This window comes from Salvelinus namaycush, chromosome 14, assembly GCF_016432855.1.
Source record: "Salvelinus namaycush isolate Seneca chromosome 14, SaNama_1.0, whole genome shotgun sequence".
In the NCBI taxonomy this organism is placed as follows: domain Eukaryota; kingdom Metazoa; phylum Chordata; class Actinopteri; order Salmoniformes; family Salmonidae; genus Salvelinus; species Salvelinus namaycush.
The window spans coordinates 8028424-8056232 of NC_052320.1; the positions used below are offsets into that span (position 1 = coordinate 8028424).

Consider the following 27809-nt stretch of genomic DNA (forward strand, 5'->3'; position numbering starts at 1 on the left):
AGCTGTGTGGGTGTATAGGTCTTTACCAGGTGTGGTGAGCTGTGTGGGTGTATAGGTCTTTACCAGGTGTGGTGAGCTGTGTGGGTGTATAGGTCTTTACCAGGTGTGAGCTGACGGTAGGCGGTCGGTGGAGCGGTCGTCACGGTGGATCTGGAACTTCTGTATTCCGTTCATGCCCTCCAGCGCTGCGAAGCCCTGCAGAGGAACCTTGGACGTGCCCGTCACAAACTGCAGGAACTTGGCTCTGTCCGCCTGGTCGAAGGAACGCAGGGCCCGCCAGAACCACTGGATCTGAGGTGATGGGGAGGAACGGTCAGGGTCACAGCCTCACTACACTGACCAGTAGCACATCTATATGAATGCATAGTATATAATACAACCAACAAACTATCATTTGGCATTGTGGGACATTGTTGGTCCTGGGTCGTATTCATCAGGCACCAAACTAAAGACAAGTGACTAAAAAGAAGGGAGGGACTACCGGAACTTGTCCAATAAAAAAACCACTCATCTTTGTTTTCCATTGCAAAATGTTGCGCTACATTTTGCCCTAATGAATATGCCCCTGGTGTGTGCGTCTATGTATGTACCTGTATGGAGCTGGACTGGTACTTGTGGTACTCTGTGTTGGCCTTGAGGTCGTCTATATCTATAGTGGGCAGGCCAGATATCAGCAGCTCCAGCTCCTGCTCTGTGAAGATGGAGATCAGCCTCTTGGGGATGATCTCGTAGAAACCCTCCAGGTAGGCAGACAGCTGCTTACGGATGGCACCTACAGGGGGGGGGGGGACGACGACAGAGAGAGGGGGAGTACAGAGTTAAACACTTACAAGGCTACACAAGTAGTACTTCACTACGACAAGATGTGTTCTGCCAAGCAACCTATGAGAAAGGCAGGTTCACATAAAACAGACATCCCTATCTTACAGGATTTCTTAAATGTAAAAAAAAGATATGTATTGCAGCACACAGGTCAAAAGCGCATACTTCATGTTTTGCAGACAGTGTTCCCGACAAAGTCTTGATGTACATTTGACTAAGTATGCTCCTATTATACATGGCCACCTCCAACAAGTGTATGACATGTATAACTGCATAATATATATCTCTGGCTATTTGACTGAATGTTCACAAATGTACTATGCCAATTAAAGATGTACTTTTAAAGGCTGGGTATCTGTAAATTACGTTGTGAAAAAGGTATTTCTATAATAGATGTGATTGATGTGTCAGGTGTGATGGTGTTGTGTCTGGTCTCACCAGTCATCTTCATCTGACACACCAGGTGGACGTACTCCTTCTTGTTCTCCTCAGTGACAATGATGTTGCCTCCGTTAGGCTTCAGGTCACGTACCTCACACACACCAAACTCCTGGACCTGAGAGAGGAGGATAGAGGGACATGAGAGAGCGAGAGAGGAAGATGGAGGGACATGAGAGAGCGAGAGAGGAAGATGGAGGGACATGAGAGAGCGAGAGAGGAAGATGGAGGGACATGAGAGAGCGAGAGAGGAAGATGGAGGGACATGAGAGAGAGAGAGAGGAAGATGGAGGGACATGAGAGAGCGAGAGAGGAAGATGGAGGGACATGAGAGAGCGAGAGAGGAAGATGGAGGGACATGAGAGAGAGAGAGAGGAAGATGGAGGGACATGAGAGAGAGAGAGAGGAAGATGGAGGGACATGAGAGAGAGAGAGAGGAAGATGGAGGGACATGAGAGAGAGAGAGAGGAAGATGGAGGGACATGAGAGAGAGAGAGAGGAAGATGGAGGGACATGAGAGAGAGAGAGAGGAAGATGGAGGGACATGAGAGAGAGAGAGAGAGAGGAAGATGGAGGGACATGAGAGAGAGAGAGAGAGAGGAAGATGGAGGGACATGAGAGAGAGAGAGAGAGAGGAAGATGGAGGGACATGAGAGAGAGAGAGAGAGAGGAAGATGGAGGGACATGAGAGAGAGAGAGAGAGGAAGATGGAGGGACATGAGAGAGAGAGAGAGAGGAAGATGGAGGGACATGAGAGAGAGAGAGGAAGATGGAGGGACATGAGAGAGAGAGAGGAAGATGGAGGGACATGAGAGAGAGAGAGGAAGATGGAGGGACATGAGAGAGAGAGAGGAAGATGGAGGGACATGAGAGAGGCAAGCGGGAGGGGGGTGGAGGGATTGGAGGGACATATGAGAGGCAAGCAGGAGGGGGGTGGAGGGATTGGAGGGACATATGAGAGGCAAGCAGGAGGGGGGTGGAGGGATTGGAGGGACATATGAGAGGCAAGCAGGAGGGGGGTGGAGGGATTGGAGGGACATATGAGAGGCAAGCAGGAGGGGGGTGGAGGGATTAGAGGGACATATGAGAGGCAAGCAGGAGGGGGGTGGAGGGATTGGAGGGACATATGAGAGGCAAGCAGAAGGGGGGTGGAGGGATTGGAGGGAGGGAGACAGTTCAGCAGTGCTTCCACAGAATGTAATAGTATGTGTGGGGTCACATGCTATAGAGAAATGTAACTAACATGTTTTATCCAATGTTGGGTCAAGGGCTGGCATCCGTTAGTGATCATTTAGGTCACATTCTCTATACCCATCCTGAGGCACTGGCCTGCATAATTTGCAGTTTTCTGAGTTTGGTTGATATAAGAAACACGGAAAGGACGTACCTCAGTGCTGAATGTCAGCTCATAGCCCAGAGTAGAGACATTATTCTCCAGCAGGTAGACAAGGCCCTGGAAGAACGGGTAGTCCTCACTCTCCATGTCTGTGTACCTGACGACACAACACACACGCTCAATCAACTACTGCACAGTGATACTCCACAGTTAACACAACACACATCTCTACATACGTACATCTCCATGATCTCAACACCGTTTGCCCTCATGGGCCAAGAAGTAGTCTGTTTTGTTACGTGACGCTCTTGCCCAGGATGTGCTTGTAGAAGCTGCGTGTGAAGTAGTATGTGTGTGTCCACAGCCCCCCTACCTGACACTCTTGCCCAGGATGTGCTTGTAGAAGCTGCGTGTGAAGTAGTGTGTGTGTGTCCACAGCCCCCCTACCTGACACTCTTGCCCAGGATGTGCTTGTAGAAGCTGCGTGTGAAGTAGCACTCCAGCAGTCGGTTGTCGTAGACGGCCTTGGCCACCACGCGACCTACGAACTTGAAGTAGCTGAGGTGGTTTGGGTTGCAGTGCGAGGAGGGGTTAATGGTGTAGGTGACCCTGTCGCCGGGCGAGGTGCGGAACAGGGCGTACATGGCGTTAAACATCTCCCTGGAGATGATCATGTACCACTCTCTCAGCAGACCTCCGGCATCCTGACCCTCCTCTCCTTCAAACACTATGTACCTGGTGGGGGGGAAAGGAGATGTACGAGGTCAGTGCACTTGACTGTCATTCTGTCATAATAGTCAGAACACATTGAGATAAAGATACAAAAAGACAGAAGCAATCCAGATAGAGACAGAGAGAGACCGACCCCAAGAGACAGAGAGAGACCGACCCCAAGAGACAGAGAGAGACCGACCCCAAGAGACAGAGAGAGACCGACCCCAAGAGACAGAGAGAGACCGACCCCAAGAGACAGAGAGAGACCGACCCCAAGAGACAGAGAGAGACCGACCCCAAGAGACAGAGAGAGACCGACCCCAAGAGACAGAGAGAGACCGACCCCAAGAGACAGAGAGAGAAACCCCAAGAGACAGAGAGAGAAACCCCAAGAGACAGAGAGACCGACCCCAAGAGACAGAGAGACCGACCCCAAGAGACAGAGAGACCGACCCCAAGAGACAGAGAGAGAAACCCCAAGAGACAGAGAGAGAAACCCCAAGAGACAGAGAGAGAAACCATAAGAGACAGAGAGAGAAACCATAAGAGACAGAGAGAGAAACCCCAAGAGACAGAGAGAGAAACCCCAAGAGACAGAGAGAGAAACCCCAAGAGACAGAGATAGAAACCATAAGAGACAGAGAGAGAAACCATAAGAGACAGAGAGAGAAACCCCAAGAGACAGAGAGAGAAACCCCAAGAGACAGAGAGAGAAACCATAAGAGACAGAGAAAGCAGAGTCTCTTACAGCCTGTTCTTCATGTCCTCGGGACTCTTGCGGTGCAGCTCTCTGTAGGAGTCTTCAAACACGTGATCTCTCCTGACGTGGACAGCCATATCCTCCTTCCTCAGACCCTCGTCCAGACGCTCCAGCTCCTGACGGAAGTACCTGGGGAGAGGGAGGGGGTCAATAATATAAAAAAAATAAAAAAAAGCTCAAATGTTATCATGAAAGAGGCATGCTTCCATTCAAAGGACCAGTGTTTGACCTGGAGAGAGATCAGGGTTGTTCATTAGGGCGAGCAAGCGAAAGCATGTTTTAAACTGAAAACGAAATGAGTTTATTTTTGGACAAGTCCAGGGTGTCTCTGTTTTAATCAGTTTTCCTCCATTAGGTGACTAATGAACATGACCAAGATGACGCCCCATAAGAAAATCCTTCCTTACTTTCTCTTGACGTCAAAATCGAGGATACGGATGTAGTCAACCAGCACAGCGAAGGGTCCGTCGGCCAGGTGGGTGGTGGACTGGCGCAGAATCTGGTTTAGCACTGTACGGTGAGTCTCTGTAGGGGGGAGGGAGGGAGAGAAAAGGAGAGAATGGAAGAGAGACAAAGACCTACAGTGCAACTAACACACGTGGGCTTTCCAAAATGATCCAGGCCGAATCTCTAAATTATTTCTCGACTCCTCACTTCCTGATGTTTTAAGTGACTGGCAAAGAGAGAGGATGCAAGGAAAATACTGGAGTCCATACCCTGCTATACCCTCCTTCCTAGTCCCAAAACTCACCAGCGAAGCGGAGGAACTTCTGTGTGTCGGGAGGCAGGTTGGAGGAGATGTGCATGGAGGAGGGTTCTCTGGAGAAGAACGGGTCCAGAGAGGAGGGGGTGGCGGGAGTGAGGGGTGCGGGGGACAGGGGGGGAGGTTCATCTTTGATGTGGGACAGCTGGCTCTCCCTGGTGTCTCTGACAGGGGGCTTGCTCTCCCTCTCTGTGGCATGGACCAGGAAGAAGGCCTCTACCGCTGGCTGAAGGACTGAGGGAGAGGCGAGATGTGAGCAGACGACGTCATCACTCCTGTGAAAAAGGCTTTTATCCAAGGTTGTGTTCAGTAAGAACAAAACATTCCATTTCCAAACATTTCCTGTTTCGTATGGGCTGAGGGTTGACCATGTTTCACTGCATGACTGCAAAATCAATGACCACTACTTTTGACACATTCAGGACATTGGTTTTCCAATGGAGGTTCTACGACAGATACATAGTGTTAACACTTAGTATACCGATGTCACGCTCAGGAAAATCTCAGGGCCCTAGATTTACCCATGTGAGGTTCAATATTGTAAACCTAACGTACCCAGAACAGCGTGTTGATCATGTGACTCCTCCAGTTCCTTCAGGCACTCCCCGAGCATGTCCCACAACTCGTCCAATAGCAGCTGCTCGCTCAGCAGGGGAAGGTCCGGGAGACGCTCCTCTGTCTCTGATTGGCTGTTGCCTTCTTCATCTGCACAAGAGCAGGAAATACCAAACACAATAATGTTAGAATCACTATGCCAAGACAAGTGCTCCCTAAAGCGCGGTATTTCTGTTGTGGTTTGAGTGGCTCTGGTCATGTTCAAGATTGTCTTTCTTTGCAGTCACGCTGCTCTCAGAACTTGGCCATACCATACGAATGTGGTTCCTGAAACACCTTTTTAGGCATTGTGAAATCTGATCTGCACAGCGTGACTGCAATAAAGATGAGCTGGAACCTGTGTTGTGGTAGCTGAGGACTGTAGTGGTTATTGTGGTGGAGGCCTGTCTAACCCAGGGGTGCAGGGTCCTGCTCCAGGGGAGAGGGCTGGTCTACATCCATGGGAGAATCATCCCTCTGAACTGCCTGGGGCTCAGACACTGACCCCACCTCTGACTGGAGAGAGGAATGGAGGGAGGGCAAAAAGAGAGAAAGAGTGAGAATCAGAGCGAACAAGAGAGACAGAGGGAGAAAGAAAGAGGGAAATAGAGAGGGTGGGCGAGAGAAAGAACAAAACAAAGAAAGAAACATGTGATTCATTCAACACAAGCCTGACAGTTTTCCAGTAAACCAGAAAACCAGTGGGGCATGCTGATGCACCATGACATTAACATTCTCATAAGGCTACAGACAGACACAGACCGAGGGGGACTGGGAGGGAGGGGGCAAAAGCATGAAGCCATGACAGCCAGCCAATACACACATCATCAATTCACATCATACAGTAGAGAGCAGCCAGCACATCCATTCTAGACCTGGGTTCAAATACTATTTGAAATCTTCCAAATACTTTGAGGGTCTGCTCTAGCCTGCCTGGAGTTCCAGATTTTTTTTGGGGGGGGGGGTCAAGATTTTAGGACTATTCTATTGGTCCAATAAGCCAGGAAAGCTCAGCCAAGCTTAGACCCAGGTCTGATGGATGCATTCCCTCTTCAGACAGACCGGACAGGCCGTCAGAATGCAGTGGATCGTCTCTGTCTGTTTTCAGCTACTGTCATGCATCATGGATGTTGGGCTGTACTGTAGGCTGATTGTAAATGCAACGACGCTGTCAATAGCACTGTGTCAGTTTACATGCCCGTAGAGTAAGTTCAATATGCATGGAGATGTCAACGATAGCAGTGTGTGAGTGAATGGTCAATATGCATGTCATCAGACCTGGGTTAAAATAGTCTGATTTCTTTCAAATACTTCAGCTACACTTGATTGAGCCTGATACAATGGCACCAATAAGTTCCAAAAGTGCAACAAAAAAACGGCCATCTGGTACTATTTGAAGCCAGGTCTACAGAATGAGCATGTGGTCGGTATGAGTCATGTAGTCAACAGCAATAACGTGTGAGCGTATGGATCAATATGCACGTTTGCGTTTAGTCATGTTTGCTCAATAGTAGCAGTATTCTGTCAGTGCGATGCGGCCCATCATGCTAACCGTGGCAGCGCTCGCCGTGCCGGGGGCAGCAGCGGGGGCATGAGGGGCGGCCACAGAGGATCCGGAGGTGGTGACAGCAGCGACAGAGGCGGAGGGCGGGGGGGCCTGCTGCAGACGGCGTGCTCGCTGCCCCTCTCTCACCATCTGAATGATGGCATCAGCCTCGGCTTCCAGCTGACGGACCGCCGCCTGGATGCTGCTGGCGGAGCCCAGACTGGTAGAGCCTGGACACACAGGAGACCAGTTACAGAACACCCAGAGCAGAGATGTGATCCAGACAACATAGAAAGTCTAAACTAGAAACTCTGTCATTCCTGGTAATTAGGGAAATCACATCCCTGTCAGAGAAAGCTCTCAACCGCTCTCGTCTTCCTGGTCATATTAACCAGCTCAACAGTTTTGTTCCGGTTCATCTCTTTACAAGAACAGGCTGAAGCCATTACTATGACTGATTTTGCCCTCTCTGTGTAATGGGGTAGTGAGTGTGTTAGTAGTGCACACGTCTTACCAAGTCGTCCGGTCTGCTTGGCCTTCTTGTTGGCGCGGCGCGTGTCCTCCCGGAGCTGGATGATGACCTGCAGGACCCGCAGGAAGAACTTCTGGGTGGACGTCTTTGAGGTCAGGGAAGACATGCAGGGCAGCTGCAGCTCTCGTCCGCCCAGCGTACGCTTCTGGGCAGCCACAATCACCACGCTCTCAGAGCCGTCGAACCTGCGCCCCCGTCAGCACGCGAGGACGGGCGACAAGGCAAAATACTGTCATTATACAGAAACGGAGTGGCAGTAGAGCAGTATAGACAAACGCAGACAGACACACCAAGGAAAAAGCTGTGGCCTAAATGATCAGACACCGACAGATGGTTGACTATAAACTTTGAAAATCACGACCATGTTAAAATAAAATACAAATATTTTTTTCATTTCAAGCCTTAAACTGTGGGTCTCTCTAAACTCCCAGACTCATCTATTTAAAGTGTCGTATTTAGCCATATCTGAATAGGTAAAGTTGGCACTAGGAGAGAACCACCGATGACTATTCATTACAGGGATAGGGGGCAGAATTCAGAAGTTTGGATGACTGAGGTGCCCAAAGTAAACTACCTGCTACTCAGGCCCAGAAGCTAGGACATGCATATGCATGGTAGTATTGGATAGAAAACACTCTAAAACTGTTCAAATTATGTCTGTGAGTATAACAGAACTGATTTGGCAGGCAGAAACCCGAGGACACATTGTTTTTCTGTTGACCCGCCAGCCAATTCAAAGGTTAAGCTATTGAAAACAAAGACTTCCACTTCCCAAATTGCAGTTCCTATGGCTTCCACTAGATGTCAGTCTTTATACATGGTTTCAGGCTTGTTTTTAGAAAAACCAACGAGGAATAGTTGTTTATCCTCAGGGAGCTCTATGGCAAAGCTAGTCTCATTGCGCGCGTGACTGAGGGAGCGCGCTGCGTTCTTTCCCTTTCCTATTGAAAATAGTTTCGTATGAAATATTATCATTTATTTAGATATTAGAGTACCTAATAATGAATTAGAAACGTTGTTTGATTTGTTTGGTCAAACTTTACTGGTAACTTTTGGAACTCCTATGTCTGCATTCTGAACGGGTGGATTACTGATCTCAATGATGCCTACTAAAACGGACTATTTGGGATATAAAGAAGGAATTTATTGAACAAAACGATCATTCATTGTGTTCCTGGGACTCTTGTGATTGCGATCAGAGGAAGATCTTCAATGGTAAGTGACTTATTTTGTAGCTATTTGGGATTTTGTGACCCCTGTGCTTGTTTGGATAATATGTTGTTGTGGGGCGCTGACCTCAGATAATCGAATGCTGTGCTTTTGCCGTAAAGCCTTTTTGAAATCCGACAATGGGGTTAGATTGCCAAGATTCTAAGCTAAAGAATCATGTATGACACTTGTATTATCATGAAGGTTTAATATTGCGTTTATTGTATTTTGAATTTGGAGCTCTGCAATTTCACCGGATGTTGTCGAGGGGGGTCACTAACGGAACGCCTGCGCCAGAAAGGTTGAGAGAGCTAAATGTCAGCCTAATCACATAGCTGCCTCAACAGGACACTGTCCTTAACACTGGGCATTTAGTCTCAAGATAATACATCTACTAGAAGCAGTTCTTCCACACAGTCTTCCCTGTCCTAGTATGTAGACCACTTGAGTTAGACACAGATTAAGCTGACTAAAAAGCAATAGAGAAGCCTACCCCTGGACTAAAACTGAAAGTGCTTTTTAGTTTAGGTGTGGTCTTAATCTGGATCCAGAAAAACAGCATCTGGTACTACGGCCTCCCCAGACCCTCCCTCTTTCACCTCCTAGAGCTTGAACCCTAACCCTGAACCCTAACCCCCTCCATCACTTCACCTGCTAGAGAGCTTGACCCTAACTCTGACCCCTAACCCCCATACGTTGCAAGACTCTCTCTCTCTTCACCTGCTAGAGAGCTTGCCGGCCTTCAGCCTGGCGGAGATGGAGGTGTCCTCGGCAGGGGCGTCAGGTGACTGGGCGTCAGCCCGGGCTCTCCTCTGCTGCTCCAGGTTGTACTCCCGCAGCTCGGCCAATAACGTGCCTGGAGGAGAAGAGAGGGGGAGTAGACAGGATAGTAAGTTGGTTACATTTGCACATTATTTATGTAACCTGTATTTTATCAGGGAGTCATACTGGGACTACCAAGGTCTCTCACAGATGAGCCCTGAATTACAGAAATTACTGAAAACACACATCAAAATGTAAGCAGGAAGACAGTCAAAAATAACAAAGACATTGATCAATAATAAGGTTCTCAATCAGCTTTTTGAATTGCCCTAGAGGCACCAGAACATAACGAAGATTGTTAACCTAATTCAGTAGAGATGGAAGGAACTTCCAGCGTTAACCATTCCTGAGACTGGGGGTGGTAACTCTAAAGTCTAATAAATATGTTAGGTACAGTGGGAGTCCAGTAAAATGGCTTTATAAATGAAAACATAGCAATGTAGCAACATACATGATATCAAAAGGCAGCCAACCAACATTCTGGTAGAAAATGCAGTGATGAGTACTAAAACCGTCACCCGTAATAAAGCACAGTGCACTAGAATTAACTGCATTTAACAGCTTTAATGAAGTTGCAGCTGCGTTCATATAGACGTCGCCATAATCTAGGACCGTCGACTGAATAATCTGCTTTCTACTATTTAGCAACAGGCATGACCTACTAAATCAGAGAAGAACAACATATACTTAGTTTGACCTGCATTCAATACTAATTTCAGGTCAATAAAGTGTTTCTGTAATACAATGAAGGCAGACTGTAGTTGAGATAGACCCATGGTTGACCAGGGTCTAATAGCATACACAACAGTATCATCAGCATACAAGCGCAGGTTACCATTTTTTGCAGACAAGTCAATATTATTTTATGTAAACATGTCAGAACCCAGAATTGACCCCTGCGGTGCACCTTTCGTTATGTCCAGAAAACCTAATTTAACACCATCAGTAGATACACTGAGTTCTATCGGTCAAGTAATTTTGAAACCATGACCATTACATTGGTTCATAAGTGAAATCTTAGTGAAAAATGAAACAAATGTAACCGTTGGAAGTGTGTGTAGTTTCAGCTTTGAATACAAACAGCTTGACTGTATATGGTTGTGTGTATGATGTAGCCTACTAACCAATCTGTTTGCAGAGTGTGTATCCCAGGTGTCTAGCTCCACTCAGCAGCAGACGCAGTACGGTGTCTCTAGTGGTTCCGTCTCCTCTGGACAGCTGGAGCAGGATGTTAGCTGCATCCTCCAGACCCTCCTCTGAACACGAGTGACTGGTCAGCACCTGGGGAGGGGCGGGGAAGAGTGTTACTCTAGCCAAAAAAACATTCCTTACCCTCGGGACACTTCAACAGGTGAAACCCCAAGAAAAAGCAGCACTCTGCGTTGATCTGAATTTATTTTCAGAACCTAGAAACAGGCGTACATTTCAGCGTAGGGCGCCTTCATCAGAGCCTAACGTAAGAAAAAATGGGAGGCACTTACATTAGCCTCGCAGGAGAGTCCCACTAGTGTTACTAAAGCCTGGGTGGTGTTCATTATGAACCAAATTGAAGAAAACAGACCAACAGGAAGGAAGTACTACTGTAGGGACATCACTAGACGCTGCACAGATACACCTAGCTATGTAGAGAGCTATGAGCCTCCCCAGTTAGGGACCCAGTGTTGTTTTAGAGCGCATTCTGTTCTGTACCTCGACAGAGAGCTGCAGTTGTTTCTCAGTGAGTCCAGTGGAGGCAAGCTTGGTGTCACTTTCAATACAGAGCACGGTCGCTCGGTGCTTCCCTGTTGAGACAAAACACAATCACATCACACACACATATCACAATCACACATCATTATAGTCTTCTATTATGGTGCGTTACCTTGTTGCGTTCACAAAGATAAACATTGACACTATTAGTATTGCGTGACGGGTAGACAAGCCCAAACTCCCCTTGGTGACAAAGTTAATCTCATCTTATCCCACTCCGATAAAGTGATGTCAGTGTATTGCTTCTAAAGTGAAGCTGCGGTGCGTTCTCACCGGTTGCGCTGGCTCCAGTAGAGGTGGGTATGGACACTATAGCTGTGGAAGATGAACCCTGAGCTGGAACTACCACCCCTACAGTGGTCCCCTGAGCAGAGGCTGAGACAGAGCCCGGAGCACCGGCTGTTGCTGCTGCACTGGTGGCAGTGGCGGGATTGCCAGCTCCGGCGGTGGTAGACTGCGGCGTCTGGTGTCCAGCTGGGACTTCAGTAGCCTTATTATCAGGCAAGGCGATGGAGATGAGGGACAGGAGACGCAGCAGCTTCTCGGTGAGCAGGGAGGAGCGTCGTATCACTGGGTGGGACAGCATATTCATCAGCTGGCCCAGCGGAGAGGCCTCCAGGCTGTACTGAGCCCCCTCGGCCTCCCCTCCTGCCCCTAGGGGAACAGTCTTCATGGAGGCCTTGCCTTTCCTCGACACATTCATGTTGTCCAGTTTCACCAGCAGGTCCCAGAAGTCGGTGGAGATGCCCAGGGACTGGGGGGTGATGGCCGTTCCACAGGAACCCCCGCCCAGGGAGTTCTGGGCTGAGGAGGGAGTGGAGCAGGTGTTAGTCTGGGTAGATCTAGAGCCTCCTCCTGCTGTTCCAGTAACGATGGAGGCAGCAGCACACAGACGGGAGTCCAGATCAGAGGTGGAGGAGGAGAGCAGGTCCTTACAGCGCTGCTGGGTGAAGTGACTGGGGAACACCTGGCGATAGGAGAGTAACACACGAGGTTAATGACCTGGACTAATTGAGAGACATCGCATTGACAATTCACTATTTCCATAACATTTTGAAACCCACTTTCAAAGTAAAAAAAATAGAGTTAAAGACCAAGACATACAAAGGCTCTGGTCTGAGCCCTAAAATGAATGACTGATACAGATTCCAGACCCACTTTCCCTGAGAAGTAGCATGTTCATCCACCCATCCAGTTCTAAACTGTCTCCTACCTTGGCCAGTTGGATAAGAGTATCCAGTACGTGTCGACAGACCACAGGGGCGGCTTGGGGGTGGATGTGTACAGTCGACCCTCCTCCCCCTGGACACGTCACCCCAGCTGTAACCCCCTGTACCCCTCCTCCCAGGGTCCCCCCGGGCCCTCCTGACGTCCCCCCAGCAGAGTGCCGGTCGGCGTGCTTCCGCCCCGACGCCCGTTGGATCTGGAAAATGTTTGTGCGGCAGCCTAGAGCCGCGTCCATGGAAACGGACAGCCAAGAGAGCTGGGAGGAGCTACGAGACTCCACCCTGTTGATCAACTCCAGAGAGGAGGAGGAAGAGGAAGAGAGGGAGGAGGCAGCGGTAGCTGTGGTCGTAGATCCTTTACTCGCTCCGTAACCTCCCTGACCGCCGGCGGTCCGCTTGCCTCTGGCGTCTTCCAGGCGGGTGGTCTCAACACACACCTCACTCTCGCTGCTGCGCTGCAGGATGGAGAGGAGACTGCGGATGACCCAGCCACGAGTCTGGGAGTGGTAGCACAGGTTGCGGAGCACGCGGTGCAGACGGCTGGTGTTGAGTTTGGGTTCGTCTACGAAGAGGAGGACCAGGAGACAGGACAAGGCCTCGTGGTCCAGGAGCAGACGACCGCGCAGACGCAGCAGAGAGTCCACACTGGAACTGGACGGCCTGGGGAGAGGACAGAGGACACGTTAGACGGAACCTTAAGACCATGCCTTCTCCTTAAAACATCACACAGACACATTCTCCCTTCACCAACAATCCTGTCCCTCTCACCTGCTGTGGTTGGCCCCTCCTCCCATCTGGAAGGTCCCTCCTCTCTGCACGGCTAGGCGGGTGTACTGTACTCCTCGGTTTCCCCCCAGGCGGCTAGTAAACGCAGGCGACCTCAAGATGGCCGACAAGGCCGAGCTCGAACTATGGCCAAATAGCCTCTCGTGCATCAGCTGTCTCTGACGAGCCTGTTGATGTCAAATTTACAAACAATGCAATGATGAAATAACTGCATATAATAAGGGGTTTCTAATGTTTTACATCTAAGCACATGATGTAGCCGAAACAGTATTTGATCAAATCTGTTATTTATCGAAGAAATTCTACGTGGGTTGGCACAGTTGTGTTACTTGGTGATAGTGTGTAGAAAAACGAATCTTACACTCACCTCCTGCTCGCGGCGCAGCGCGGCTGCCTCGGCGGCGATGTCCGGGGGCATCACTGCCAGCACACTGTCCTCCATATCTTCCAGGACGGAGCGACGCAGCTCCGAGGGGAGGGTCTGGATGAAGGTGACAGGGTCCAGGGGAGTGTCGCCCTGCGTGGGCTGCTGGGACAGCTCTCTACGCTGCTGCTCTGCCCTCTGCTGCGCCAGCACCTGGGGGAGCGAGAAGGGGAGAGAGAAAGACAGGGATAAGGAAGGGGAAGAGGCAGGTTCGACAGACTTGGAGGCTTCTAGACACCATCTAGAACTATACCACTTTAAACCAAAATAAGTTAAACAATATATAAAGGCTTTATTGAGAATTCATAACGTCTTCAAAATAATTCTTACACAGTTCAGTCCTACAACTACATGGCTGGTTAAATAACAAAATTTTTTAATAGTCCTAAATTTTGTTCCTCACCTCCTCCTGTATGGCAGGTGGTAGGGCAGCCAGGAACTCAGGGCTGACCTCCGTGACCCCGGGTCCTCCTCCTAGTACTGGGGTGGTGGTGGAGGGGAGGGTGGAGGAGGCAGGGGGGCGCGCCGGGGGTCGAATACCCAGCTGGTTCTGGAGCACCTCACGACGGATGTCCTCTGGGAGAGCTGCCAAGAAGGACGGGTCAACACCCTCTGGTAGACTGATGCCTGGACAGAGAGAGGGGCGACAGTATGAAGTACAATCAAGGCGCCAGTTGTGCAACAGGTGAGCAGTACAATCATGCACTTTAGAATAGTGTTGGATGCCCACCACTGAGGGAGAGGGACAGAAACAACCAATGAGACTCATCTTACCTGCCAGTGGGTCCTCATCCTCATTGCTGGTGGATGGGAGTGGCTCTTCCTGGATGGCCTGGGATTGGCTGTTGGCACGGTCACTCAGGGGCATGGTCTCTCCAGGGGTGGAGACAGTGGTGGAGCTACAGAGGGAGGGAGGAGAGAGAGGGAGGGGGCAAATGGCTTGGCATGAGAAAAATAGTTTTGTTTAGCTCATCTTTCCCTCAGAGCCTCTGCCATTGATATAAGCAATATGGAACAGTAGTAGCTCCATGTTGCCCTCTGACAGGTGAGGTAGAATGTATCATGTTTGATATAAACCTATCTAAATCTTCTAGAGCTAAAGAAGGGCTTGGGTTCAAATTTGGAATGTATCGTTCGTATTGTCTTCTAAGACCCTCACCCGGTCTCTGCGTCTGTGTGCGTGTTCGTCACCCCGCTGTCTCCACTCCCAGACAGCTCCTGAGACAGATGGACAGCCTGGGCAGGGTTGGGCTCTTCCTGCGTGGCAGAGACGGGGCTACTGGTATCCATGGGAGACCCTTCCAATTGTGACACGCCCACCGCTGCAGGCTCAGAGGTCTCCACGATGTCTGGACTCAGGGAGGCTGGTGCGGGCAAGACAGGGGAGGAGAGGACAAGGAAGAGGAGCAAAATGTTGATACAATAAGCACCTCTCTTTATAGGCTGATGACAACATCCTGGGAAAAACAATGTGGTTGCATTTACACCTGCTTTGTTCCGATATCTACACTAGCACAACACTGTGAAGCAATGTGTAGTTAGCCATGGACGGGTATATTTAAAAGACAGATTGTTGTCGGACAGATTGGTCAACAGCATCACTGCAAATACAAGATGTGTGTCCTCGCTGCTCATGAAATCACTCTGTGAAAGAGTGGAATGGTTTCAAATGTGCAAACTCGGACAACCGGTGCTGGGGGCGAGCTAAAACGAACATGCCGATAGTTTTTACAGTTCCAAAGCTAGTCTACCTTCCCTGCCTCCATCCATCATCTCTCCTCTCTCACCAATAGGGGGCGCCGGGGACATTTCCATCTGGGATGCCTCAGCTTCACAGTTCAGCCGATCGGATGAAGCCGTCAGGTCAGGAAGACCCGCCCCCGCCAGTGTGGCCAGCGAATTGGTGTGCGACTCGGCCAGGAGCAGATCTGCGATTGGCTGGTGGACCTGCTGGCTGATGGCGGTCTCCAGGGAGACCAGGGCCTGTTCGTGGGGGGCTGGGGTGGTGGGGGTGACCTCTCCTGAAGGGGGCGCGGTGAGGAAGCCTTCTGAGACCCTGGGGGGATCCAGACAGGACACCCCACTGCCCTGGGGCTCACCTTCTGAACCAGGGAAGACACACAGAACAGAGGGGACAACTGACAAACAGTTCTGATTTTGAGCAATAGGTTCACTTGATGTCACTGTTGGGACAACACACAGAACAGGAGATGAGTCAAACTAACTCAATAGGGAGCAATAGGTTCACTACTTCAGTTACAGCAGATCCTACAGGTGTGCTAGTACTGTAGACTTTATCAGGGGAACTGGCTGTGGTATTCAAGCAGAGGTTTGAGGAGCCCCGAGTCAGAGAGGTAACAATGACATCAGTGAGATTGCTGTGAGATGTTGTTGGGCAGCACTGAGGAAGGCAGTAAGTTGTATAGTTATCTCCCGTACGGGGCGCACTATCCTGATCCCCAACAACAACACAACTTACTACCTCACCACAGCACAGCCATAGAAGGGTTCCAGCCGTACATTAAGAGGACACAAGCACATTACAACATAGACATATAATATTACGTAATACTGTCACAGTAACATGTTTTTCAACCATCAGTTGCAGAGTAACCGCCTAAATCAATCAAATTTTTTTGATCAATAAGACGGCAGTCCTGTTGTTTCCATGGTAATAGTTGGGTCGCTATGGCGTTGCCGTGGGAAAGACAGTAGACTGTATAGTCATCTCCCAGATCTGGTGTGATCCTAAAACTATACAAACTACTACCTCAGCCCACAGCCCGCTAATCTGTCCGTCCGCCCGTCTGTCCACTGGCTTCAGAAGGGTCCAGAGGGTTTGGGTTAGGCTACTAAACACATGCACAGAACAATAATACACTGAAAATGACCAGAACATTATCTGAAAATAATTAACTTGAGCAAAATTGTTTAGAAGTTAGAGCTTCAAACTTGATGAATCCGGTAAAAGCAATATTACAAATAAAGGCATTTCAAAACAAAAAGTGGCAGTACCAGCAGTGGTCTCTCCAGCAGCACCGTTGACCGTCCCCAGTCCTGAGCCCTGTAGACTCTGTTCCCTGGCCTCCTCTCCTCCTGTTCTTCTGTCGTTCTGCTTAGCCTCCTCTTCCTCAGCCAGCTGTCTCCGTCTCTTTTCCCTCCTCTCCTCCAGCTCCTCGTCTCTCAGAGTCTCCAGGTGCTGCAGGATAGGAACCTTCACCACTGGGAAGGAGAGAGAGAAATAGAGGGGTGGGGATAGAGGGGTGAAGTATACTGTGTGTGACTGCATGATTCAGCAACAATATGAGAATCAGGGAATACAATAATCATGTGTCAGTCCAATAGCAGACTAGTAGATGTGAAATACCTGCGACACAGTCGTGCATGCTCTCAGCATCCAGCACTTTACACTCATCAGTCCATCGGGTTAAGGCAGTGGGGATACTGGACAGAGTGCCTGGAAAGACAGGATACAAACAGAATTACGAGCAATTCAACGAAATGCAAATCAAAGCTTTGACTGGGGCTACTAGCACAGACTAAGCCCTTAGGACACCGTTCCCCACAGAGATTCCTCCTTGTCCTGGACTTAATCTCCAATGAAAGTATTTCCACATCCAGGACTAGGCTTAACATGGGTCTGGTAAAGCGGCCCCATAGAGCAGCGTGGACAGTGATTGGGTGTCCTACCTGCTTGTCCTCCGGTGCTGCTCTGCTCATGGAAGAAGTCGTCCAGTAGCTCGTCGTCAGATCGGGCGATGATGTGCACGTCCTCGTTGCCCACCAGGAGTCGGGCACGGCCGCGGGACTGCAGTGGCAGAGAGCTGGACAACTGCAGGATGTCTGCTGCAGCACTGGGACCCAGCAGTCTAGAGGAGAGGGAAGGCACAGGCATATATATGATCTTAGTATTCTCTTTAAACCCACCCACATACACAGACATGACCTCCTTAGAAATGGACCTGGGTCAAACATCAATAAAGCAACTAGTGTCAATACTTTGTTTATGAGGTGCGATTGATTTTGCTTGGACTATGAACTTGAGGACTATTCCAAAGATCCCTTTGTACCTGGCAAACTAAATCAAAAGGCAGCTGAAGTATTTGACCGAATCAAGGAAAAGTCCCATTAATTAATCTATTCATTCACTGTAGCATCTGTCTCACCTCTGCAGGATGAGTGGGGGGTTGGGCTGTCTGTTCCCAGGGTAGTGGACGTGTATGGTGTGGCCCGTGTTGGCGGTGAGCTGGCGTAGCGTTCTCTGGCTGCGACCCATGCCTTGCGCTAGACGGTTGTTGGTGCCCGCTCCGCCCAGCGTTAAGGAGCCGTGGTCGGCGTGACGCACCATCAGGGGGTGGGAGCTGGGGATGTTGCCTGGGGAGGGAGGGATGTCAGCTGATGGGAACATGATAAACAGAGAGAACAGTTGCAGACATTAGGGGGACACGTAGTGACACAACCCCGTCATTCTACATACCGTTACATGGTTATCATAATCTAGGCTATATATTACTATAGCTACATAGCTAATCCAGCTATTGGTAAGGCTGTGTGTCTGTAGTCTTAGTTGTTAAAGAGGATTTCGAAGAGAGACTAGAAATCTACTTGGAGATATCAGGGCTCGTACTCAAAGCATCTGAGTAGGAGTGCTGATCTAGGATCAGTTCTGCCTTTCAGATTAAAAGGAATATGATTGACAGGGGGTACTAATCCTAAATTAGCACTCCTACACCAAGAAGCTTTATAAATATGGGCCCAGGCCAATAACATAAATTGCCTTCTAAATCTATCCATATATTAAAAACAAAGACGAATAAAACACCAAGATGACTCACCGGTGGTGGAGAACATGTTGTCAAACTCGATGATGAGATCATCATCGCGGTCAAACCTCTCGAAGCGAATGTGTGGCGCAGCGTTGATGTCTGGGAAATCTTCATCCAGCTCCATCTCTGACCCTTCATCATCATCATCCTCATCACCTTCTTCATCATCCTGAGAGAAAGAGAACATGGAATATTTTTCTTACATTACATAGTGTAAAACTAACTCTCAAAAGTGAATGGAGACCGTTCAAATGGGACCGAGCGGGTTCACAACCAGATCTTCCCTATATTAGCCCATAAAACCGGAGCCAATGCAACTCCTCAGGTCTCAAAAAAGGTTACTTTTTAAAGTAATCCTTCTAACCCCCCCCCCCCCCTAAAAGATTTAGATGCACTATTGTAAAGTGGCTGTTCCACTGGATATCATAAGGTGAATGCACCAATTTGTAAGTCGCTCTGGATAAGAGCGTCTGCTAAATAACTTAAATGTTAAATGTAAATGTTAAATGTTACTAGTCAAGTATGGTTATTTGTTACACAAACACCAAAAACACTCCCTTTTCCTCACCTGGTCCTCCTCCTCTTCCTCTTCTTCCTCCTCCTCTTCATCTTGGCTGTCTTCATCATCATTGCTGCCGCTGGAGTCTTCCTCCTGCGTGTGCTCCTCATCCTCGGGCTCCAGGATGTTCATAGAGTCTACGATAGGAAAAGACGGACAGTTGGAGTGTGAGACGGAGGACAGTGAAGGAGTTGGAGGGTGAGATGGAGAGAACAGTGAAGGGTCGATGGAGGACAGTGAAGGAGAGTTGGAAGGTGAGATGGAGAGACAGGAAAGGACAGATGGAGTGAGACCCAACCACCCAACACACTTCAACCCTGTTCACACTAATAACCCCATAGTACTGAATATAACAAATGAAATAGTAATTTAATGTATCTTTATGACAGATCCGAGCCGAGCTATACTGTGCTGGCCTGGTTACGCATCCACCATAACTGTCGGAATCATGGAGGACAACGTGAAAAGAAACCATCAGCGCCAGCACTGACCTTCTCTGTTGGTCTGTAGAGTAGACGCCTGACTGATATTGGATGGCGCCTCATCCATCAACACGTCCTCTTGTGATTCGTCCTCACCGCTACCACGTCCCACTGAGTGACAAAACCGATATAAAAAAATAAGCCATCAAGACTGTATTGTATGTGCTCGCCCCTTTCAATTGACACCATCCCATATCAGTATGATGAGCCCAGTGGTGTATTCAGAGGGGTGAAACGTTAACAATCTTTCCAATAGAGATGTATGCAAAAGAGTAGAACATTTGCCCAAATCTGCACGACAGACAATCAGCTATTCTACAACAACAAAAAATTCTACCTGAAGGTTTTGTAACGTTTCACCCTTCTGAACAGAGTCCTGGACAGCAGGCTGCTTTGCTTACCGATAATGGAGCTGTTGACAGCGCCGGCATCTCTCTCCAACAGCTCGTCTATCAGATCCACCAGCTCGTTCTCTACCTGCATGGCTGTGGTGCTGAGCACCTCCGGCTGTCCAGCGATGACCACTGTGTCTCCCTCCGTCTCTCCATCCATCAGGTCACTGTCTGTCCCTTGGACCCTGTGACTGCCCTCGACCAGAGTCCCCTCAACCGAGTCACCTGCAACGAACATGGATCCAGTAAGATGAACGGAACGATAAGCCTAGAACAGTCCAAATTAGGCCTTTCCATTTCCCTTTGCTTCTGTGGAGTATCTGTTTGTGTGTAGTGTGACCATATTTGTTAGTACATGTGTATGTGTGTTTATGAGTGCGAACGTCTGTGTGTATGTTAATGCAAGGATTAATACATTGCTAAACATGACCACTTTGTTGACCTGATAGCCAGCAAGGTGAGAAAAGTAATGTCACCAACATCACACATGCATAAACATTCTTGTGTAAGGGGAAGCTGGTTTGAGGTTTATGATGTTTTCCTGTGTGCCAGATATTGTTGTGGGTAGAGGCCAGGAGAGTTGCTCATTTTGGAAGTGGGCTGGTCATTGGACGGCTACATGGAACAGGCCTTGGCTGAGAAGCCGCTTCAGTACCAGCCCCTTGTGGCATGCTGGGGCAGCCTCGGGTGGAGGTGCCAGCTGGTGGTGCTGATATTTGGCAGTCTCGGCCATGTACACAGGCTTGCAGGGAGTGGCCTCCAGATTGAGGGACTGACAAAAACGAGGGCAAAGCAATTGGCTAAGTACTGCTCTGTTTCAGCTGTCGTGGGCAGCCTAGCTGTTTGGGAGAAGGGCGTGCTTTCTGTACCCTTGCGTGCCATGCATACAGGGACCTTTGAAATGTTTGGATCCTTTTTTTGGTGGATTGAAATTAAGTATTTAAAATGTGTGTGAGTGTAATTATATATATAAGTATGTGGACACCTGCTCGTTGAACATCTCATTCCATAATCAAGGGCATTAATATAGAGTTGGTCCCAACTTTGATGCTATAACAGCCTCCACTCTTCTGGGAAGGCTTTCCACTAGATGCTGGAACATTGCTGTGGGGACTTGCTTCTATTCAGCCACAACAGCATTATTAAGGTCGGACACTGATGTTGGGGGATTAGGCCTGACTCGCAGTCTGCGATCAAATTCATCCCAAAGATGTTTGATGGGGTTGAGGTCAGGGCTCTGTGCAGGGTAGTCAAGTTCTTCCAAACCATTTCTGTACGGACCTCACTTTGTGCATGGGGGCATTGTCATGCTGAAACAAGAAAGGGCCTTCCCCAAACTGATGCCACAAAGTTGGAAGCACAAAATTGTCTAGAATGTCATTGTACGCTGTAACATTAAGATTTCCCTTCACTGGAACTAAGGGGCCTAGCCCAAACCATGAAAAACAGCCACAGACCATTATTCCTTCTCCACCAAACTTGACAGTTGGCACTAAGCATTCGGGCAGGTAGAGTTTTCCTGGCATACACCAAACCCAGATTCGTCCGTCGGATTGCCAGATGGTGAAGAGTGATTCAGAGAACGCATTTCCACTGCTCCAGAGTCCAATGGCGGCGAGCTTTACACCACTCCAGTCGAAGCTTGGTATTGCGCATGGTGATCTTACGCTTGTGTGTGGCTGCTCGGCCATGGAAACCCATTTGATGAAGCTCCAGACAAACAGCTCTTGTGCTGACATAGCTTCAAGAGGCAGTTTGGAAATCGGTAGTGAGTGTTGAAACCGAGGACCGATAATTTTTATGTGCTACAGCACTCAACGGTCCCATTCTGTGAGCTTGTGTGGCCTACGACTTTGAGGCTGAGCCGTTGGTGCTCCTAGATGGTTCTACTTCACAATAAATGCACTTAAAGTTGACCTGGGCAGCTCTAGCAGGGACGAACTGACTTGTTTGAAAGCTGGCATCCTATGACAGTGCAACATTGAAAGTCACTGAGCTCTTCAATAAGGCCATTCTACTACCAATGTTTGTCTATGGAGATTGCATGGCTGTGTGCTAAATGTTATACATCTGTCAGCTACAGTTGTTTGAAGGAGTGTCCACATACCTTTGACCATGCAGAGTGTGTACCGGTCAGAAGGTGGATACACCTACTCATTCAAGGGTTTTTCTTTATTTTTTACTAGTTTCAACATTGTAGAATAATAGTGAAGACATCAAAACTATGAAATAATACATATGGAAGCACGTAGTAATCCAAAAAGTGTTAAACAAATCAAAATATTTTTTTTTTCTTCAGATGCTTCAAAGCAGCCACCCCTTTGCCTTGATGACAGCTTTGCGCACACTTTGCATTCTCTCAATCAGCTTCATGAGGTAGTCACCTGGAATGCAACAGGTGTGCCTTGTTAAACATTTTTTTGTAGTATTTCTTTCCTTCTTAATACATTTGAGCCAATCAGTTGTGTTGTGACAAGGTAGGGGTGGTATACAGAAGATGGTATTTTACCAAATAGGGCTAAGTCCATATTATGGCATGAACAGCTGAAATAAGCAAATAGAAATGACAGTCCATCATTACTTCAAGACATGAAGGTCAGTCAATGCAGAAAATTTCAATGACTTTGAAAGTTTCTTCAATTGCAGTCCCAAAAACCATCAAGCACTACGATGAAACTGGCTCTCATGAGGACCGCCATAGGAAAGGAAGACCCAGTTACCTCTGCTGCAGAGGATAAGTTCATTAGAGTTACCAGCCTCAGAAATTGCAGCCCAAATAAATTCTTCAGAGTTCAATAACAGACACATCTCAACATCAACTGTTCAGAGGAGACTGTGTGAATCAGGCCTTCATGGTTGAATTGATGCAAAGAAACCACTATTAAAGGACACCAATAATAAGAAGAGACTTGCTTGGGCCAAGTAACACGAGCAATGGACATTAGACCGGAGGACATCTGTCCTTTGGTCTGATGAATCCAAATTTGAGCTTTTTGGTTCCAACCGCCGTGTCTTTGTGAGACGCAGAGTAGGTGAACGGATGATCTCCGCATGTGTAGTTCCCAAAGTGAAGCATGGAGGAGAAGGTGTGATGGTGCTTTGCTGGTGACAGTCTGTGATCCATTTAGAATTCAAGGCACACTTAACCAGTATACATATTGATACACACACAAACTCAGCAAAAAAATAAACTTCCTCTCACTGTCAACTGCGTGGATTTGAACATATGTTCATACAATTATTTACACAAAAAAACAACAATTTAGACAGAAATTGAACAATTTCCACAGACATGTGACTAACAGAAATTGAATAATGTGCCCCTGAACAAAAGGTGGTCAAAATCAAAATTAACAGTCAGTATCTAGTGTTGCCACCAGCTGCATTAAGCATCTCCTCCTCATTGAGTGCACCAGATTTGCCAGTTCTTGCTGTGAGATGTTACCCCACTCTTCTACCAAGGCACCTTCAAGTCCCCGGACATTTCTGGGGGGAATGGCCCTAGCCCCAACCCTCCGACCCAACAGGTCCCAGACATGGTCAAAGGGATTGAGATCTGGGCTCTTCGCTGGCCATGGCAGAACACTGGCATTCCTGTCTTGCAGGAAATCACGCACAGAACAAGCAGTATGGCTGGTGGCATTGTCATGCTGGAGGGTCATGTCAGGATGAGCCTGCAGGAAGGGTACCACATGAGGGAGGAGGATGTCTTCACCGATATCGCACAGCGTTGAGATTGACTGTAATGACAACAAGCTTAGTCCGATGATGCGGTGACACACTGCCCCAGACCCTCCACCTCCAAAATCGATCCCGCTCTAGAGTACAGGCCTCGGTGTAACGCTCATTCCTTCGACGATAAACACAAATCCGACCATCACCTCTGGTGAGACAAAACTGCGACTCTTCAGTGAAGAGCACTTCTTGCCAGTCCTGTCTGGTCCAGCAACGGTGGGTTAGTGCCCATAGGCAACGTTGTTGCCGGTGATGTCTGGTGAGGACCTGCCTTACAACAGGCCTACAAGCCCTCAGTCCAGCCTCTCTCAGTCTATTGTGGACAGTCTGAACACTGATGAAGGGATTGTGCATTCTTGGTGTAACTCAGGCAGTTGTTGTTCCTGTACCTGTCCCGCAGGTGTGATGTTCGGATGTACCGATCCTGTGCAGGTTTTGTTACACGTGGTCTGCCACTGCGAGGACGATCAGCTGTCCGTCCTGTCTCCCTGTAGCGCTGTCTTAGGCGTCTCACAATACAGACATTGCAATTTATTGCCTTACCCACATCTGCAGTCCTTATGTCTCTTTGCAGCATGCCTAAGGCACATTCACGCAGATGAGCAGGGACCCTGGGCATCTTTCTTTTGGTGTTTTTCAGAGTCAGTAGAAAGGCCTCTTTAGTGTCCTAAGTTTTCATAACTGTGACCTTAATTGCCTACCGTCTGTAAGCTGTTAGTGTCTTAACGACTGTTCCACAGGTGCATGTTCATGAATTTTTTACAGTTCATTGAACAAGCATGGGAAACAGTGTTTAAACCCTTTACAATGCAGATCTGTGAAGTTATTTGGATTTTTACGAATTATCTTTCAAAGACAGGGTCCTGAAAAAGGGAAGTTTCTTTTTTTGCTGAGTTTATATACACACACACACACACACACACATATACAGACGTATCACCTGTGGTACCTTGTGTGTTGCTGTTTGAGTCCCTGGCGGCTCCCACAGTGTCGTGCTCAGCCTTGTTCTTGCTGGATCCCCCCTTCCCTCCAAACAGGCTGCTGGGCTGGTTGACGATACGGGACAGAGTCTCCAGGGGTTTCAGAGCTGCATTCACCGTGTTGGCCATGTTAGGACTGAGGTGAGAAAATATGCAGAAATCATTCAGTGGTTTGATCATCGGCGACAAGTTGAGAAAATTATACAAATTTGAGACGGCAATGAACAAAATGGGGGGGGGGGGGAGGAGAGAAGCTATCACTAGCTAGCTGTGGCTAGACAGGCTGTTTTATAACTTTTTTGGAAGAAACACCCACGGGGGAGATTTCACTGATGCCTTACTATAAATGTAGTAATTAGGGCTGTTGTGGTGACCGCCACACTGACAGTAAAATGCCACGTGACCATTGATTCAAGGTAATCTCTTCCCATTCTGCGCTCTGTAGGCCTACATGAATGGCACTGACACGTTGCTAGTACCCAGCTCGCTAACGGACACCAGGCCATCATTGTAAATAAGCATTTTTCTTGATTGACTTACCTGATTAAATAAAAATGTTTTATGTCTTTGAACTTGAGAGGTGACTTAACGTTGGACCAGAGCGATCAAGCATGTGTGCAGAGCAGCACAAGAATTAAAATCACGTCTTACCTTTTTATAGTTAATAAATCCAATGGGAAACGTGATAACTATAGTATCCTTAAATAGCATCTAAAAAGTGAATCAATTTCTGAGTCACGCTTGTAACGTCGTCAGTAGGCTACAGTAATCTATGCTCTGGTGGGGGGAGGGGCTGGTAGCCTACACGCACTGGCAAAGACTCATGTGGCAAGCAGACACTGGAATAACTGAGTGACAGAGCTTTGCATAGGTGCTTTTTTGTGTGGGACTGGAAGAAAATGCCCGGAACTTTAAAAAAAATGTGCCGGTTCCCATGCTTTTAAAATAACAGTTCTATTCTGGAACAGTAGATTCACTTCTATTCCTCAAATAATGTTATTTTCAGATTTTCGGTTCTGTTCCCTAAACTGGTTCCAACCCCTGCTCAGCACTCTATTGTCCATCTAAAATCACTCTGACATAAATGCAAATGCAATTGAAAGTCACAAACACTTCATGATTGCATTTGAATAATCTGAATGAGGATAAATGGTGATGGGTTAGAGGTTTGTTTTCGAAACGGACCTGGGGCTTTCCCAACAGGATACAATATGAACAAATACATTTTTAAAACAGAGACCCGGTTGGGTCCAACACCCGGTTGTATTTGTACTTTATTAACCAGAACGGAGAGAGTGAACAACAGCGCCTGTACGGTGCTTGTGATCAGGGGAGGGGCCGTGCAGGGTGTCTTCCCACTGCGAATGACACGGGAGCAGGAATAGAAACAGAGAGACGGCAAGCAATGTTAAGTCACGTTTGTAGACTAACTTTTTACTAGTTATTTATCATCCCATCCGGTTACACAGTACCCTTCTTGACTGCACCAAACCTTGAGAAGGCTAATTGAGGCTAGCCTACATAACGTTACTGCACTTCTACCCAACCTACAGCTAAAAGCAACAACTCTGTTCGGATTATAAATAGCAGCCCACCGGTTGGCTTTTGGTTGTTGTAATCTTCTCATTTCACATTCAATACAGTCATTTTAATTCCATCTTCCATTGATTAGATAACTCCTACTTGCTTGCCACACAAGCAGCCATGCAATGTTCTCTCTCTCTATCAGTGGGAGGAGCAAGGAACAGAGCACATGCCTTTTTTGTAACTTTTTCCAAATAATTAATAGTCACATGCAGCCTATATGTTTTGATTTCAAAGACATTAAAGGTTTGTAGGCCTATCACAAGTAAAGTTACCAATTAAGTCTTCATTTCAAATTATCACTTTTACACGCAAGACAGAATAGCCCGCTCCATGTGCGCACTGCAATTGTTTGAGAACAATAACCTTTTCTTATATGTGAATCCTCCGAGAGAATGTGAATCCTCCGAGAGAATGTGAATCCTCCGAGAGAATGTGAATCCTCCGAGAGAGGGTGAATGTGAATCCTCCGAGAGAGGGTGAATGTGAATCCTCCGAGAGAGGGTGAATGTGAATCCTCCGAGAGAGGGTGAATGTGAATCCTCCGAGAGAGGGTGAATGTGAATCCTCCGTGAGAGGGCGAATGTGAATCCTCCATGAGAGGGTGAATGTGAAACCTGCGTGAGGGGTTTGAGAGCATCAGAGGTGTGTGTACCTGGACAGGTCGAGGCTGTGTGGTACTCTAGCCAGGTCGTTAACCAGTCCCTTCTTGAGGAAGAGACGTATGATGTTGTTCATGCCGTTGTGCTGCGTCTTGGCTGCTGCCGTGCTGTAGAAGCTAGAGGTGGACGGACACGACTCCATGATGGTGCTGATGATACACATCACTGCCTGGAGCCTGGGAGGGGGGGTGTCAGTAAATCTTTATTATAAACTGCATAATAAAGTTGAAGCATTAACTGGCTCTGATGGCTATATTAGTACATAAGTGATATCTATTAGGGTTGGGCTGTATACACATGTTCATACCGTCATACCGTTTCTGTACCATACCAGGGTATTACCAGAAGTGTACACAAGAGGCACTATTTCTATATCGATATAAAAAAATGTACGCACAAAACAATTTTAGGCAACAGGGATCTTGATCCAGGAGGGGATTGTCTGTCTCTGCTGTAGCTACTTAGCTAGCAAGTTAGCAAACCAAATGCATAGTTAGAGCCCTGACCTGGATATCATTTATTTTACACGTCTTAAGACTTCTTACAGTTATACTTAACTGATTGCTATAAGCAGTGGCATAGCGCGCACTGCCGCAAGGTTGACACACACAATTCTCTCACACACACCTGGCGTGTTTCTCCGTGCCCTCTGCCATGGCCAGCGCCCGGCTGAGTGCGGCCTTCACCTCGTTGACCAGAGCCACCTGCGCGTCGGTGCCTGTGCCGGCGGCTGCCAAGCTGGCCAGGAACAGACGTGCCAGGGCAGGGGTGTCCTTATCCTCAGAGCTCTGGGTGTGGGGCAGCAGGTGGTCCAGCACGAAGGCTAAGACACTACAGTCCTGCAGGGGGGAGAGAGAAAACAAAGTGA

The 27809-nt window shown here is 48.1% G+C and overlaps 1 protein-coding gene across 1 annotated transcript in view; it reads right to left on the bottom strand.

Annotated features, from left to right (window-relative positions):
- Positions 1-27809, bottom strand: part of LOC120059086 (E3 ubiquitin-protein ligase HUWE1-like) — a 71600-nt gene that overhangs the window by 1200 nt on the left and 42591 nt on the right. Inside the window, exons 49-82 of the mRNA XM_039007879.1 lie at positions 27569-27780; positions 26935-27117; positions 24665-24831; positions 19990-20205; positions 19598-19699; positions 19116-19243; positions 18557-18716; positions 17888-18116; positions 17412-17590; positions 17089-17178; positions 16737-16943; positions 15509-15823; positions 14881-15085; positions 14496-14620; positions 14125-14348; positions 13665-13874; positions 13280-13464; positions 12499-13171; positions 11559-12252; positions 11226-11317; positions 10661-10817; positions 9435-9570; positions 7488-7702; positions 6980-7203; positions 5841-5943; positions 5389-5538; positions 4822-5067; positions 4478-4595; positions 4059-4199; positions 3044-3331; positions 2648-2753; positions 1261-1378; positions 591-772; positions 101-291 (exon numbers count right to left, since the gene is read on the bottom strand). Of these exons, the coding sequence (XP_038863807.1) occupies positions 101-291; positions 591-772; positions 1261-1378; positions 2648-2753; positions 3044-3331; positions 4059-4199; positions 4478-4595; positions 4822-5067; positions 5389-5538; positions 5841-5943; positions 6980-7203; positions 7488-7702; positions 9435-9570; positions 10661-10817; positions 11226-11317; positions 11559-12252; positions 12499-13171; positions 13280-13464; positions 13665-13874; positions 14125-14348; positions 14496-14620; positions 14881-15085; positions 15509-15823; positions 16737-16943; positions 17089-17178; positions 17412-17590; positions 17888-18116; positions 18557-18716; positions 19116-19243; positions 19598-19699; positions 19990-20205; positions 24665-24831; positions 26935-27117; positions 27569-27780 (6971 nt within the window). The remainder of the gene's footprint in view (positions 1-100; positions 292-590; positions 773-1260; positions 1379-2647; positions 2754-3043; positions 3332-4058; positions 4200-4477; positions 4596-4821; positions 5068-5388; positions 5539-5840; positions 5944-6979; positions 7204-7487; positions 7703-9434; positions 9571-10660; positions 10818-11225; positions 11318-11558; positions 12253-12498; positions 13172-13279; positions 13465-13664; positions 13875-14124; positions 14349-14495; positions 14621-14880; positions 15086-15508; positions 15824-16736; positions 16944-17088; positions 17179-17411; positions 17591-17887; positions 18117-18556; positions 18717-19115; positions 19244-19597; positions 19700-19989; positions 20206-24664; positions 24832-26934; positions 27118-27568; positions 27781-27809) is intronic.